Below are 13,928 nucleotides of genomic sequence, written 5' to 3'. Positions count from 1 at the left end.
TCGCCTGACACAAAAACGGGAAACACATCAACACACACGAGGTAAAAAGCTTACTGCAGCACCGGCCAGTTGTCAAATGGCACGAATGGCTTCCACATCCTGAGGAAGGCATCCCAAATCCATATATCAGGTTTGATATCAACACATCAAAGCTTTGATAAGATTTGCCCTCACTTTTGGTTTGGTGCCTTCAATGCCAAGTTCAACTGCTGTTAATGACAAATGTTTTTTAAAATAAAAAATTTGACGAATAACTTTTGCTCTGAAAATGGTTGGTGTCAAATTTGGTAAAGATCTGTGAATGTTTGTGGCTACTTTTAAGGCTTGTGATGAAACACAACAATAAATATTTGCCACTTTGTCATGTTAGGTTATTATGTTGCAACCCTGGTATCTCCCAAGAGATCATCAGACATATCTACCAGTTTTAAAGGGCCAGAACATCAAAGGGCATTAGGAAAAGCTTCTGTTTTCCTCATTACAGCGACCTTTCTAAAATCCTTGAAAAGTTGTAGCAAATCAACTTTAGAATCATTGACTCAGAATGGTTTGTATCCACGTCTTCAGTCAGGATTCAGAGTACATTACAGCGCAGATCAAATACTGGTAAAAGTTGCCAACAACTGTCCTATAGCCTCAGACAATAGGCTCACCTCTATACTTGCCTTGCTAGACCCTGGTGCTGCATTTGACACCAATGATGACAATATTTTATTAGAGAGACTGGAAGATGTCATTGGGAATAAAGGTATCCCACTCGATAGGTTTTAAACGTATTTATCAAATAGGTTCCAGTTTGTTCATGCTACAGGGATTCTACGATGCTCACAAAAGTTGGCCTTACAGTTCCTCTGGGTACTGTTCCAGAGCAGACACTTTTCACCTTCTAAAAGTTTCTCTCAGGTTACATTGGGAAACAGGTTTATTTGTGGTTCATAGAGTTTCTAGAAGTAGAATGGGAGTCAAGGCCTTCCCTATCACGCTCTTTTTCGATGGAACCCATGTCAAGTTTGGATTCAAGAGGCAGACATGCCTTCTACTTTTAAGATCAGGCTTGAAATTTTCTTTTGTGATTAAGCTTACAGTTTGTACTGGCTCAGGTAACTTCGGACCATCCCGTCATTATGCTGCTATAGACCAAGGCTACTGGGGAAACTCCATGATGCACTTAGAACCTCTCTTATATTTTCTTCACTTTCACTTCCTGTGCATTTTTATGCCACCATGCCAAGTCATTGACTGTCTTTATCCCATAGTTTGTGTTTTGTCCACTCTGTCGGTATTTCTGACTCTCGACATTTTCCATATTTCTGATCGCAAATCTACCCAGTTTTTACTGTTCTCTTATGTGTCATTTTTAAGGTTCTCTCTGCTATCCTTTAGTCCTCTCACTCCAGCCAATTTTAGTTAGAGTGTTCCTTGTGAATATAAATAAAACCTGTATTTCATTGAAACACTACAGAATTTTCCATTGCACTGCAGATAGAACACGCTATATTTCTCTATGAAGCCAGAAGAAACAAACCAGTTCGTTAAACTACAAGCATGTCTTAAGGACATAAAGGCCTGGATGACCTGTAATTTTCTACATCTAAATTCAGAGAAAACTGAAGTCACTGCATTTGGCCCTAGAAACCTCAGAGACACACATTAAAGCCATGTAATTACTCTGGGTGGCATTACCTAGGAATCCAGTTCCACTGTGAGAAACTTTGGTGTTATTTTTGGCCAAGATGTGTCCTTTAAAGCATACATAAATCAGGTCTCTGGATGGCATACTTTCAATTTCTTTCATTTCTTTTAATATTGTCAAAATGAGACACATTGTGTCTCTAAGCAATGCCAAACAACAAGTCCATGTATATGCTACTTGTAGGTTGGATTACTGCAATTCCTTATTGCTAGGATGTCTCAACTCTCTGAAAAACCTCCAACTAATCCTAAATGGTGCAGCGAAAGCACTGACTGGAACCAGGCTGAGAATTTACCTCCTATTAGCTTCTTGCATCGGTTCTCTGTAAACTCCAGAACAGAAATGAAAATCCTTCCCCTAACAGACAAAGCTCTTAGAGACCAAGCTCTGACCAAGATCCTTCTGAAGGTATCTCTGGTTCTGGAGCTGCATGCTTTAGATCTGTGGCTACTTGTTTACTGTTTGCTGTTTCTTAAATGTTGATCTTTTCTTTTTTCCATTCTCCCCTCATCCCAAGAGGTCAATGCAGATGGTGGCTTTTCCTGAACCTACTTCTGTCTGAAGTTTCTATCTGTTGCTAAGTGTTTCCTCAAGGGGGGATTGTTGGGTTTCTCTCAATAGAGCTCACTGTGTAAAGCATCTTGAAATTACTTGTGGTAAGATTTGGTAAGAGATAAAATAAGTAAACCTGAATTCTGTGAAATTAAACCTTGTATATATGTCAAGCGAGCAGTTTATGAGACGAGCCCAATGAGGCAGCCAAGCAGCTATATGGTCCAGCTGCAGCAGTGTGACATTTACCATTAACATTCACTGAGTTTCCAGAGTTTCCTAGAAAGCTTAGTGTGAAGGACTTCCTCTCTTAAATCGTAATATTCTTTAACTTTAGCTATAACAATAACACATGTAATGTTTCCAAAGAAGTGGACCGAAAGCTACAGAACAAAGTTTTGATATGCAATGGAATGATGGGAAACTAACCAAAGTTATCTGTACCAGTGAGGCCAGTGTTTCTTATGTTTTCTGTGAAAAATCAAGTCCCCTTGAGTGTTTCTTTAAACATTTGCTGATCTGCATAAGAGTCCCTGAGACTGTAACAGAAGAATGAAAGCGCATATAAACTTTAAGGAATCTGGAGTCGTGGTTTTATTAGAGTTGATCTATTTTTATTTTCTACTGTACACAGCAGTTCATCTGAGTGTTAACCTGTATTTTGTCTTGTCATTGTATTAAACACATCCACAGTATTTAGTGTACACTAATGAGCAAGTCCTTTTAACTTCTCTCTGATCCTCCTGAGTGCCCCTCTGTTCTCCTATGCTGTCCCATTTACTCACACCAACAAAAACCAGTGAAACAGCTTTAGAAAGCTTTCCTCAGTGACCCAGACTGAATGTGTGAGGGCAGCTGTTGACTATGACGTACTAGAACCGTTTCTTTATTAAACTATCTCTGATGTAAAGTGTGAGACACATTTTTCCCTAACAGGAAAAACAGGGCTGATCTCAGAGGGAGTGCATTATCTCACCAACGCATTTAAGCTGTCGCTGTTACTGAGGCCTTCAGGCCAATCCAAAGACCAATCAGCGACCAATTATCTGCATCTACCTCCTTTCTCCTTGTCTGTCTAATCTAAGTGATGTAGGTGTACGCTATATATCATTTCTGAGGTATTACGCATAGTGGGAAAACAGGAAAACGGGGGTACTTGAAAAGCACTTACACTGGGGTGTAAATACAACACGACTGAGAGGGCTGACATGGAGCATACAGAGCAGGAGGTGAGGGTGGCCTGTTTGTGTGCACTCTGAACTCCATGGGGACTTATCACCGCGAGAGTTAGCATGGCCCAAGGGCAGTATATGGCCGGGCAGTGGACAGCTTATCTGTCCAACCTCTCATTTGTAAAGATGGAAAGGAAAGGTCGGGGTCACCAAGGATGACTGAATTTAGAAGTCCAGCAGTAGCTTTGTCCATTATCCAAACGTCTGCTCTGATAAGTACAAGTGAGAATGACAGAGGGCAAACTGACAGCGGAAATGAGAGGTGAAAGACGGAAAGGGAGTTAGATAGTGAGTCTAAAAAGGCTGACAGGTGTGGTATTAGTTACTTTTGCCGCTCTTCTAAATGGCAATTATCAACTGTCGTTTGGTGTTGCCCTGGGAATACTGATTAGTTAAGAGCACCCGCATTCTGAGGGATTAGTCTAATTCTGCGAAGTTCCAGGGAACCAGGAAGCGTCACTATTTATAGATGCCTAAGTTTGCTTCATCATGGTTTCTTACTTCTGTGTATATCTAAGCTATCATTAAGTGAAACATTACAGAAAAAACAGCTGATCCGGTTGCTTTAGGATTTGTTAAATATTGAGAGTAGTAAGAGAGCACATCAACTTTTTCAGTTTGTTTCACATAACCATTGAGGTTGTGTGAGGATAAAGCTTAAGGAGTCCTGATTAGTCCAGCTGGAAGTAATAAAGATTTCAAAAAAACCCAAACAGATCCTATCTGTTCTCAAACTCTTTAGCAAGAATTGAAAATTAAACCTCAATTAGAAAAAAATAACTTGCACGTCCACTGCTTTCAAAGTAAACAGATTTTACCACTGTGATTTTACTCTCCTCTTGGCTAATTTTGCTGCCTCCGAAATGGGCGGGAGACTAAAATGAGAGACAGTGAGGTCAACAGGACGCTGTAGTCTGGCACATAACATGCAATGCTCATAAGAAAATCCTCCCTTATGCTTTGCTCATGTTGTTGTCATTGAAGCTGTGCAGCCATAGTGCATGAAACAGACCCAAACTGAACAGAACAATTGACAAAGGATGACACAGGTTGTTAGTCTGGTCCAGACATGGGAAACTGTACAGTGGTGCAAAGAAGCAGAAAATCAAAGGGTGGGGAAGCAGAAGCAAATAAATGTAGGAGATGACATCATAGGGCTTTACAGTCAGAGCGGGTTTTGCAAGAACATGATCTGTACATTCAATCATGTCTGTCTTTTATAAACCAAAACATGCATACACCATATGACTCAGCATTTACAAGCAAGACTATGTTCCATGATATACTACATATACACTAAATAGTAACAACAAATATCTTTGCGGTGACATTTTACCTTTAAAACAGTAAGCCCCAAGCTTCCTTGTTGGTTCTGGGAAGCCGGTCTGGTTTCTGTAGCGATACATGGTCCTGACACCAAGCAGGCCACCTCCACATTTGTTCCTGGGTACCGCAACAGGATGTCGTACGCTGCCATCGGAGAGCCAGCCATAGTCACATCTGTCCAGCCCTTGTCGCCAAGCAGCATGGAGCTGGCCAGGACTTGCCAAGACAGCCTTCCTCTTTTTACATTCTTCACGGGCCTCTTCAAACGTCATCTTCTGGGTCACCGGAGCATAGAAGACTTCACCTGAATCAGAAAGGACAAAATGCAATGAAGACTGGATGCAGAAACACAAAATAAAGGCAGAATGGCGACAAATTATTCATAGTCACAGCAACAGAAAAATAATACTCAAAGTAAGTCTCTTTATTACTAGCAGATGCACAGTCATTCCATCCTTAATTTTAAATTATTTCAAGTGAAAACAGAACCAAACAGTCCTCATTTACAGTAATCTGAGGCTACAGATTTTTAGACCATTTTGACCTTTCAGAAAAGCCAAAACAGCTGACAAAAGTCACAGCTGCACAGGGCAGGGACCCAAAACATCTCCCACCGATCATATTTAGGACAACAGTAGTTCATTCATTATATTAATCTGAGGTGGGATAGCAATGTAGACAATGTGCCTGGCGTGTCAATGAACGTGTCTGTCCTTCAGGACATTAGGTTTTCCCCTCAGTGGCTAAGAGATCTAAACTACACCTTCTGTTTTCCTTGCTTCACATTCTTGTATGGATCTTTTCTCATAAAGGCATAAAGGCACAATGAACAATATGAACATTTGTCTCTGTTTACAGGATAATATAAATGAAAAACTAGGGGAAAGCATGATCTTAATTGAAACCAAACATCATTACAGGAGAGGAGAGCTGACTGGCTACATGTTTTCATTTAGTCTTGGGCGTTAGTAATGTTTTAAATATGTTGGTTTCATCCCATTGATTTACAAGGGTATTGAGATTAGAAGATGCTGTCCACCCAGGAATGTCTTCCCTTTTCAACGCAGACAACAGACATGCCAACCTTTCAACAATCACATTTCAATGTTTGCAGTAGTTTTATTGGACATTTTCTGCTCTTTAAATATCATACTGAAGGACCACAGCAGATTAATGTTGTGGCTCCTTTTTCATCTATATCTCAAATTCCTCTAGACTACATCACAAACACCACATTTTATCTCAGCCTGGATCCTATAGCTCCTAGATTAATATTCATGGTTAAATTATGACATTTGATATTTCCGTTCAACTTAAAACAACAAGTCAAAACGCTTACAACAAGCATGCCTGCTGTCCTAGATCACAGATAAAGGATAATATCAGTGAACATTGTGATGCTAATGAATATACATGGCTTTGTGGGTTGCCACCAGTGTAGAACACATACAAATACAACCACAATCTTCCATGTTCAGTTCCAGAGGAAGACCATTATTGCATCTAATCCCTCTCTCTCCCCTCGTTTCCCACAAGTTCTGTGTTACTCTCTACACTCTAAGACACACAATAATGATTAGGTTGATATATATAGTCTCTGGAGGGTGTGTGTTTGCACATGTCTGTATGTTCATAGTTACTGATGCAACACATCCTGGCAGATACAGATGTTTATGTCTGCTCATAAGACTGATCATTTTAATGTTACAACACTAACGGATGGCTTCAACTTGCAAAGTGTGCCAAATGAATTTAAACCTATATCATGCACACAAACACGGCTGCAATGCACAAATCCCAGAAGAGTGAGCACAGGGGGGTGTCTGTGCAAAAGATGTGACAAGAGGGATGTTAATGCAATAAAACACTCCAAGTGGAGCTCAGTCCATCAGCAATAACATTCTGGATAATGAACAGACAGAAAGAGATTGTTGGCTAAAAAGTAAAGACTTCCCATAAGCAGTGCCAAAGTCATTTAAATCCCCATTATCACATTTTTGCTGTGACTTTTTCAAAAACCACTTTGGTAGAGGATGAATTTCAATTCCCGTCTTAGAGTTATATCATTCAGAGCCTCTCTGTAATCCCAGCTCCCTTTCAACAACATTAAAGATTGTTTAAAATGTATTAAAGGTCACCCACTTGTCAATATTCAAACAAAGCATTTAACTGCATTTCCACAGTAGTTTTATAAGCTGCCAAAGTCATTTGCTTTGTCACTGCAATAATTTGGAGGTTTCCTTAATTCAGCCAGAGTGTGTGTGTGTGTGTGTGTGTGTGTGTGTGTGTGTGTGTGTGTGTGTGTGTGTGTGTGTGTGTGTGTGTGTGTGTGTGTGTGTGTGTGTGTGTGTGTTAGTGCCTCTAAATGACACCTCATAGCTTACCATCAAGCTTGTCTACATAACAGTATACATCATAAGTCTCCGTGGGTTTCCTGGTTCCATATGACCTCACACCAGGTTTGGTAAGAAGGTTGCCATAGCAGCCCTTTCTGGGTTTTATAATGGGATATCTGTATAAACAGAGAAACAAAAGATCCATTATAAGGCACGGGTCACGTTATCTTACATTTGTGCAAAAGCATTTCACCTCACCACCTCAGAATACAGCTACAAAGAAATGATTTTACAGTATACATCTTGAAATGAAGCTAACCTCACTGTCTGGTCAGCAATCCAACCGGCATCACACTGATCGAACCCGTCTTCATAGGCTGCTTTCAGCTGGTCATAAGTAGCAATGGTTGCTCCGACATCTTGACAGGTTTGGACAGCCTCCTGGTAATCCAAAGTGTACCTGTTGGTGCTAGCTCGGTAGTGAAAAACAACACCTGATAACAAACAGCAAAAAGAAAAGAAAAAAAACATTTAAAGATTAAACATAACAGAGTTTATATTGTATAGACTTCTGGAACATGGTGATCTGGAATTCATCAGCATAATTTCAGTGTTGTAAATTATCGCAAATGTCTTGTAAAGCACACTCTATGAGTGAAATAATTGAGTCTCTCAGCTTCTTTGGAAAGGAGGAACTTTGCAATAAACCAAGAGGATAAGCGAAATACTCTACAGTTCACCACAAATGAACAAGATAACTGGCTATGATGCCATGGCCCTGAAATCCCCATATTTGTGGACAGCAAACAGACGCAAAAGATATGATTGATAGTCATAATTAACATTGCAGATAGTTGGAAAAGAGGTTATGCAGATTGTAAACCAGTGAAAACCAAAACTATCTCAGCATGCCCCCACCCATGTTTGCTACATGAGTTATATCTCCCAGAATGCTTGTCTAAGGAGAGCATGTAGAATGCACAAAATGACACTAGGTAAGGATTGATAATCCTGTCCTCCCCCCACTATAATAACACTGTAATTTGAGGGATATGGTGGAATTGCTCAGTGAATGCAAAGTAAAAACATTTGGTAATGCCCACTGAGAGCTCCACCAAGAGAAAAATCTCCACTGACAAGGTGGCACCCAAGATGACATAGATTACTGAGGTTATACTCTAGTTTTCACTGTTCCCATTCAAGTCTCTGGAATGCCATGCATATTTTGGTTCTAATGAATGATTGGGTTAGATGGATGAACACTGGAATTAAGACACTGCAGTACTTGGTATGGACAAGGACCCAGAATCTCATCTGCCTCTTTTTAAGAGTGCGTCACCTCTAAAATAAGAACAACTGAAAACTGTGGTTACCACATATAAGTAGTGGGTAGCTGCTGCTATCAAAGTAAGCAAAAGGACGCCCATAGTTCTCTCATACCATTTACAATTCTATCATCACTTCTGCTACATTTCACTATTATTAAGCCCTTGCAGCAACCCCCCTCTACAATTTTCATGTGTTTTGTCTGATTCAGCATGATGTGGGAAGGATACTGAGAATCTCTTACCTCTGACGTCGAGGTTCACCGTATCCTGGGTGTCTTCTATACCATACATGACCTCACAACGATATGTGCCCGCATCACTGGCTCGTAGCTTGACCATGGTCAGCGAGGCGTCACCGACATCCTCAGGGTGACTGGGCACAGATACACGGTTCCTGTAGCTTGAGCCGATCTTGATGACCCCATTTTGTGCCACCAGCACTGTGGATTCTACCTCCCCCTCTATTTTGGTCCATTTGATCCGCAGGTAGTCGTTGCTATAAATGGCTGTTCCATTGGGACTGATGACAGGTGCTGAGGTTGGGATTGTGGAGAAGAAGCAGGGAAGGTTTACCTTCCCTGAGAGGGACCCAGTGACCGGTCTGATTATTGATAACGTGTTGGAGGCTGAAAGGTATAAAACAGAAGAGTTAAATGCAGCTTCAGCTCATTCTAGCTATATTTCACTATTGCCCTCCTCCTTTAGTTGTTCTTTCATTTAAACACGTGTCGTCTGTTTACTCCTATTCTCATAGATGCACACAGACACTATAAACGACCCGACTCATTTACATTGACAGGGTGTGACAGCTACACCCAGCCTAATAAAAAAACATGCATCATGGTTTGAAAATGGCTCTTGGAAAGTCAAACCTCCTCCCTGTGGGTGTGGGAACACATTTAACACTAAGTGTAGTATGCACAGTATGCTTGTCTGAAGTTAAAGGTAATTAGTTAAACAGTGGAGTCATGGCTGCATCACCTCGTGTTATACCACTGCTTAACCCTGTGTATGTTAGTTTTCCTTTTCAATTAATCCCTCCTTTACCTAGAGAAAGACTAGCTGATCATGACAAGCAGAACCACATATAAAGACGTGAAATGTGTCACTGGGTAATATTATGTATGCCATCTTACATGACCATCAACTGTGTTCTGACATGAAAAGTACTAATGTTACACATTTAGTTCAGTTAAAGTCTGCAAATTAAGTGTTCTATCGCAAACAGTAAAGAATTCAGCTGCTTCCAAATCAGACAACAGTTTTAATTCTGTGAGCGTGACACACAGGATGTCAGACGCATGTGAATGGCAGTAAGCTGAATCACACTTAGCTCAGTGGAGAGGAAGGCCATTTACCTTTTTTTTCCTTTTTTCTTTTTTGCAAATGCTTAGGGGGGCATTCACAGGGAACAATAAGGGGAATGCTCTGGAAGCAGTGGTGGGACAGCCCCAGAGGCTAAAGTCTGAGGCCTTAACAGAGGGGTCTTATTAGGACGTGGGATAAAACCAGCTGTTCGGCTTCCAGACTGGGAGCAGAGTCTAATTGAAAGGTGTTCATCCCCACACAGAGACAGAGCCAAAGGACAAGGGGCCAGAAGAGCCATGGGGGCCAGGGAGCCCGAGACGTCCCCTCAGACTTTGAAAAGGGTCTCACAGGTTTTGCAGGGGAAAGACTGGAATGAGCTTATCACATTGTGCCACTTTAAGAAAGGTCCGAAACCTCAATTTTGATACGTTGTCGAATATGGATGCCATCTGAATGCAACAAGGTCACAAACACATAGAAGTAGAAGAGAAGGAGAAATGGGGAGGAGGAGATGGAGGAAGAAAAAGGAGAGAGAAGGAGGGAGATGAATGGAGGGCGGGAGAGAGGAGTGACTAGAGGGAAAAAAATGAGGAAGAGGCACTAACCAACTCAAAACTTACCTGTTGCGGTTGCAGCTTCACAGAGACAATATAACCACAGGATATGCTTTATATTTAGTATCATCTGTTGGGGGAAATTAAAAAAAAAAGATGCATCAGGAAACAAGTGGTGCAGAGCCTTTATGTTTCATGTTGTTTTTTAATGCATCTACTACAATCAGTTAAGGATATATGTATTTGTTGAGTCATAATAGAGAAGTGTGCTCCTTTATAATGTGCATCCTTACACATACACAAAACACAGTGTAAATATTTAGTCTAAGATGGTTTTGTCCATTGGTGCAGCCAAAATCAGTATTCAAGAGGAATCAATCCAAAATTTTGTCAATGAAAATAAACTTTCATAGATTAAATATACAATAAGATAGAAGGACCATGTCAATACCTGATCTACCACACCACCAGGAGATTTTCTATTGTTTCTATTAGAATTAAGCACCTGAAGGAAAAAAAAAACATTTATTGATCAAGCCTGGTGTAGTCAGTGAACTGGTGGGTGGCAGAGTTGAGAGATAAAACTTCCTGTGGGGTCGGACTGCAGGGTTTCTGGAGACAGGAGGACAGGAGCACGGAGCCCCTCGCCCTCATTTGCACCCCACTGTATAAACACAAGCGGTGGGTCGCAGTGGGAGCTTAAAACTGTTATTCTTTAAAAGGAAAAAAAAATCCCGAGACACTCACTGTCTTAATGACAGCTGGTAATTACCAAACAGCATCATCCCTAGAATATTAAACAGTGGCAGTTCGTGATTGTGAACTAGTCTATCCTGACTCAACAGAGCCACTGTAATGGAAATTAAATTAAATACGAGTATGAGGAGAAGAGAAGAGCATCTCGAAGAAACTGGCATCATTGTGGTTACTGATTTATGCAAAACTATGTTGAAATGTTTGTGGAATAATGTGCACAGGTTGCATGGAGTTGCAGAAGGTTTTCTAGGAAAACGAAAAAAAAATGAGTCATTCAAAGAAAAGTATCACACTGAGCTATAATTGGTTGCAGATTTTTTGTTTTCATGTGTGCAGCTTGGAGACGCTTTCCGCTATTAACCAAAAATGTCTGATTGAGAAATTTCGTTCAAAATGATCTAGTTTTTAGTGCGCTTTTCCTTTTGTTGTTTCCAAAAACACCTGTTGTTTCTGGACGCTCCTCATAAATCAAAACATTTTTAACATGATTACTGTCATTTCCAGCTGTTTTATAAACTAAACTTTATAAACTCTCGCGTAATCGGAGATCCAAAGTTATGATTTTTTTTAGATTCACTTTCCTCAGTAGCGGGACGCAGCAGCTCAGGTTAAATAAGGACAACGCGGCATCACTGGGTGTGTTGGCTCATTTGCAGACTGAGATGATAACTTAAATACACTGATTCGTTTCAATTTAGAGTTATTTATTTCAAACATTTGCCTGAAATCATTGCAAAATACTGAGAAAACAAATCACCATTAATAAAAAATCGATTGATTTCGAGCAACAGTCTCACTTCACACTTCAGCTCAAAAGAAAATAAAGGAAAAATGCTCACCTTTGTGTGTATTTTATTCCATAAAATGCACAAATATCGATGTATGTCCTTAGAATGAGTTAGTCCCAGTGCGTAACATGCGTGCGTAAAAAGTGCCTCGGTAGGTCCACTCCAAATTGGAGCATCAGCACGTCTCTTCCCGGTGTGCTCTGCTCCTCTCCTTGATGCCCCACAGCTGCAGGGTCCCACTGCGGGATGATCCTGGTTCTGAACAGGGCGACAGAAGCCGTGAAGTGCTGGCAAGCAACAAGTTCAATTTTGCCTAACTCACGTTGTTATTTCGTCAGTGTTGGAGAGGAGGGGCCCATCTAAAAAGTGAATGAGACACCTTGTGGAGGAGGGGAAGAAGCTTAATTTGACCATGTGCCCAAGAGGTGCGTCCTCATCCCATCAGTCTGTTCCGACACCACGCAGAGCTTTCAGCAGGTAACGCATCTGGAATTCAAAGGAGAGGGCGCATCTGACTCCGAAATGCTCATTTAAATATAAAGGTAATCAAACATCAAATTAAAAAAAAATCACATTTTGAACCATTTTATATGTGTGATATCGGTTTTTTTTTATCACTTGCTCTGTAGACCAGAATCATCTATCGTTAATGAGGGTCTCACACTGATGCCATGTGAAGAGCGCACCAATCATATCCAAGTGTGCGCAATGGAAACAGGGTGGTGCAGACATGTCTCTGGTTGAATTTGAGTCACAACACACTGTTTGTTCCAACAACACATTTCTGTCGATACAGTGAGGGAGTTTTCCCATCCATCTCCTCCAACCACTTTAGACACTTCAAACAGTCTCATCTCTCATGAGAAGTTTTCTCATGCGCACACAAACAACACCAAGATTGCAGTAATGCTGTTTGTTATTCTTGACACCAGTTTCAACAACAGAGTTTGTAGCATTTGTCAAGGAGAAACTAAGTGTTCATCAGCAGAACAGATGAGCTGAAATGGAAATGGGTTATCTCTGTGCAGCATGCACGACTCCCTGAGTGAACAGTAAGTAGTGATTAACTGGAACCCCTGTGCTTGACTTTTCCACACGGGGGAGAGGATGGACCACAGTTTATCATCTCTTGCCTAATAAATGCCTCTGATTGGCTGCTGCTGGACAGGTAGGAGGGCTCAGCTGAGTGAGTTGTGTGCATGCGTTTGGAAGTCGGTCTTGACAGCAGTGAATAATGTGAATGTGTCTGATGTTGCTTATTAAACTGAAAAGAAAGTCTGTGTTCCCAGTGTGTCATCTCCAATTAATCCATTTTTTATGGATGCCTAAAACCAGATTTTTGCATTGTAAACATGCTCATTTATTTTTCACTGTTGTTTGTGGCATCCCGGGGTAACAGCTTGTCCCTGGATGAAATACTTTGGAATCCGTCCCTTGTGAAAATCCCTTTTAGGGGTTCAGTGTCGTGCATGAGGAATCGTCTGAGACAATGAAACTTTACTCATCTTAAAAGAAAGAGAACTGTAAGATTAAGACCAGAGCTATGTGCAATTTGCAGTTTTTTTGCTTTACAAATAGACATTAAAGAGTGATTTTATAGCAAGACTGCACAGAAAATGTAACTTGCAGCATATCAACGTGGGCATGTCTTTGGTTTCTAAATGAGAGCATCTGAAAGACACATTGCATGAGTTTCTGCATGTGACTTGAAATCGACGTTAACGCCTGCTGTCTGACTCTGTGGACTAATTGTTCGAAATCAGGTGAGAGGCAGAGCAGAGGTGAAAAGCCTCTGGAAGAAAAGGCTGACCCTGAGGCCTGAGGGCCCTTGTAAAAAGTCGTAGGTGTCTTTTCCTACCTAGGTGCATTGTAATCATCTCCAGGCACAACTGTTACCCACAATACATCTTTCCCCTGCAAGGCTGGACCGGTCTGGACAGCCAGACTCTGAGAAAGAGGAGACAAGGGAAGGCTGGAGGTAACAAGCTGTTAATTTGAACTCATTTCTCCATGCAGAACCTGACACTAAGTGTCTAGTGTATAGTACATGCGTAC

At 41.0% G+C, this 13,928-nt stretch overlaps 2 protein-coding genes across 2 annotated transcripts in view; both read right to left on the bottom strand.

The window, feature by feature from the left end:
* Positions 1 to 10,459, bottom strand: part of LOC110950597 (versican core protein) — a 47,790-nt gene extending 37,331 nt beyond the window's left edge. The window contains exons 1-5 of the mRNA XM_051950410.1: positions 10,396 to 10,459; positions 8,710 to 9,093; positions 7,459 to 7,633; positions 7,188 to 7,315; positions 4,814 to 5,107 (exon numbers count right to left, since the gene is read on the bottom strand). Of these exons, the coding sequence (XP_051806370.1) occupies positions 4,814 to 5,107; positions 7,188 to 7,315; positions 7,459 to 7,633; positions 8,710 to 9,093; positions 10,396 to 10,459 (1,045 nt within the window). The remainder of the gene's footprint in view (positions 1 to 4,813; positions 5,108 to 7,187; positions 7,316 to 7,458; positions 7,634 to 8,709; positions 9,094 to 10,395) is intronic.
* Positions 10,460 to 11,768: 1,309 nt separating this feature from the next.
* The window catches only part of LOC110950383 (DNA repair protein XRCC4), a 33,283-nt gene continuing 31,123 nt past the window's right edge, over positions 11,769 to 13,928 (bottom strand). Inside the window, exon 9 of the transcript XR_007942888.1 lies at positions 11,769 to 12,359. The gene's annotated coding sequence lies outside the window, so the exon portion shown is untranslated. The remainder of the gene's footprint in view (positions 12,360 to 13,928) is intronic.

Source organism: Acanthochromis polyacanthus, chromosome 7, assembly GCF_021347895.1.
Source record: "Acanthochromis polyacanthus isolate Apoly-LR-REF ecotype Palm Island chromosome 7, KAUST_Apoly_ChrSc, whole genome shotgun sequence".
NCBI lineage: Eukaryota > Metazoa > Chordata > Actinopteri > Pomacentridae > Acanthochromis > Acanthochromis polyacanthus.
Note: the sequence above shows the minus strand (reverse complement) of the source record. Positions and strands in the feature narration are given on the sequence as shown.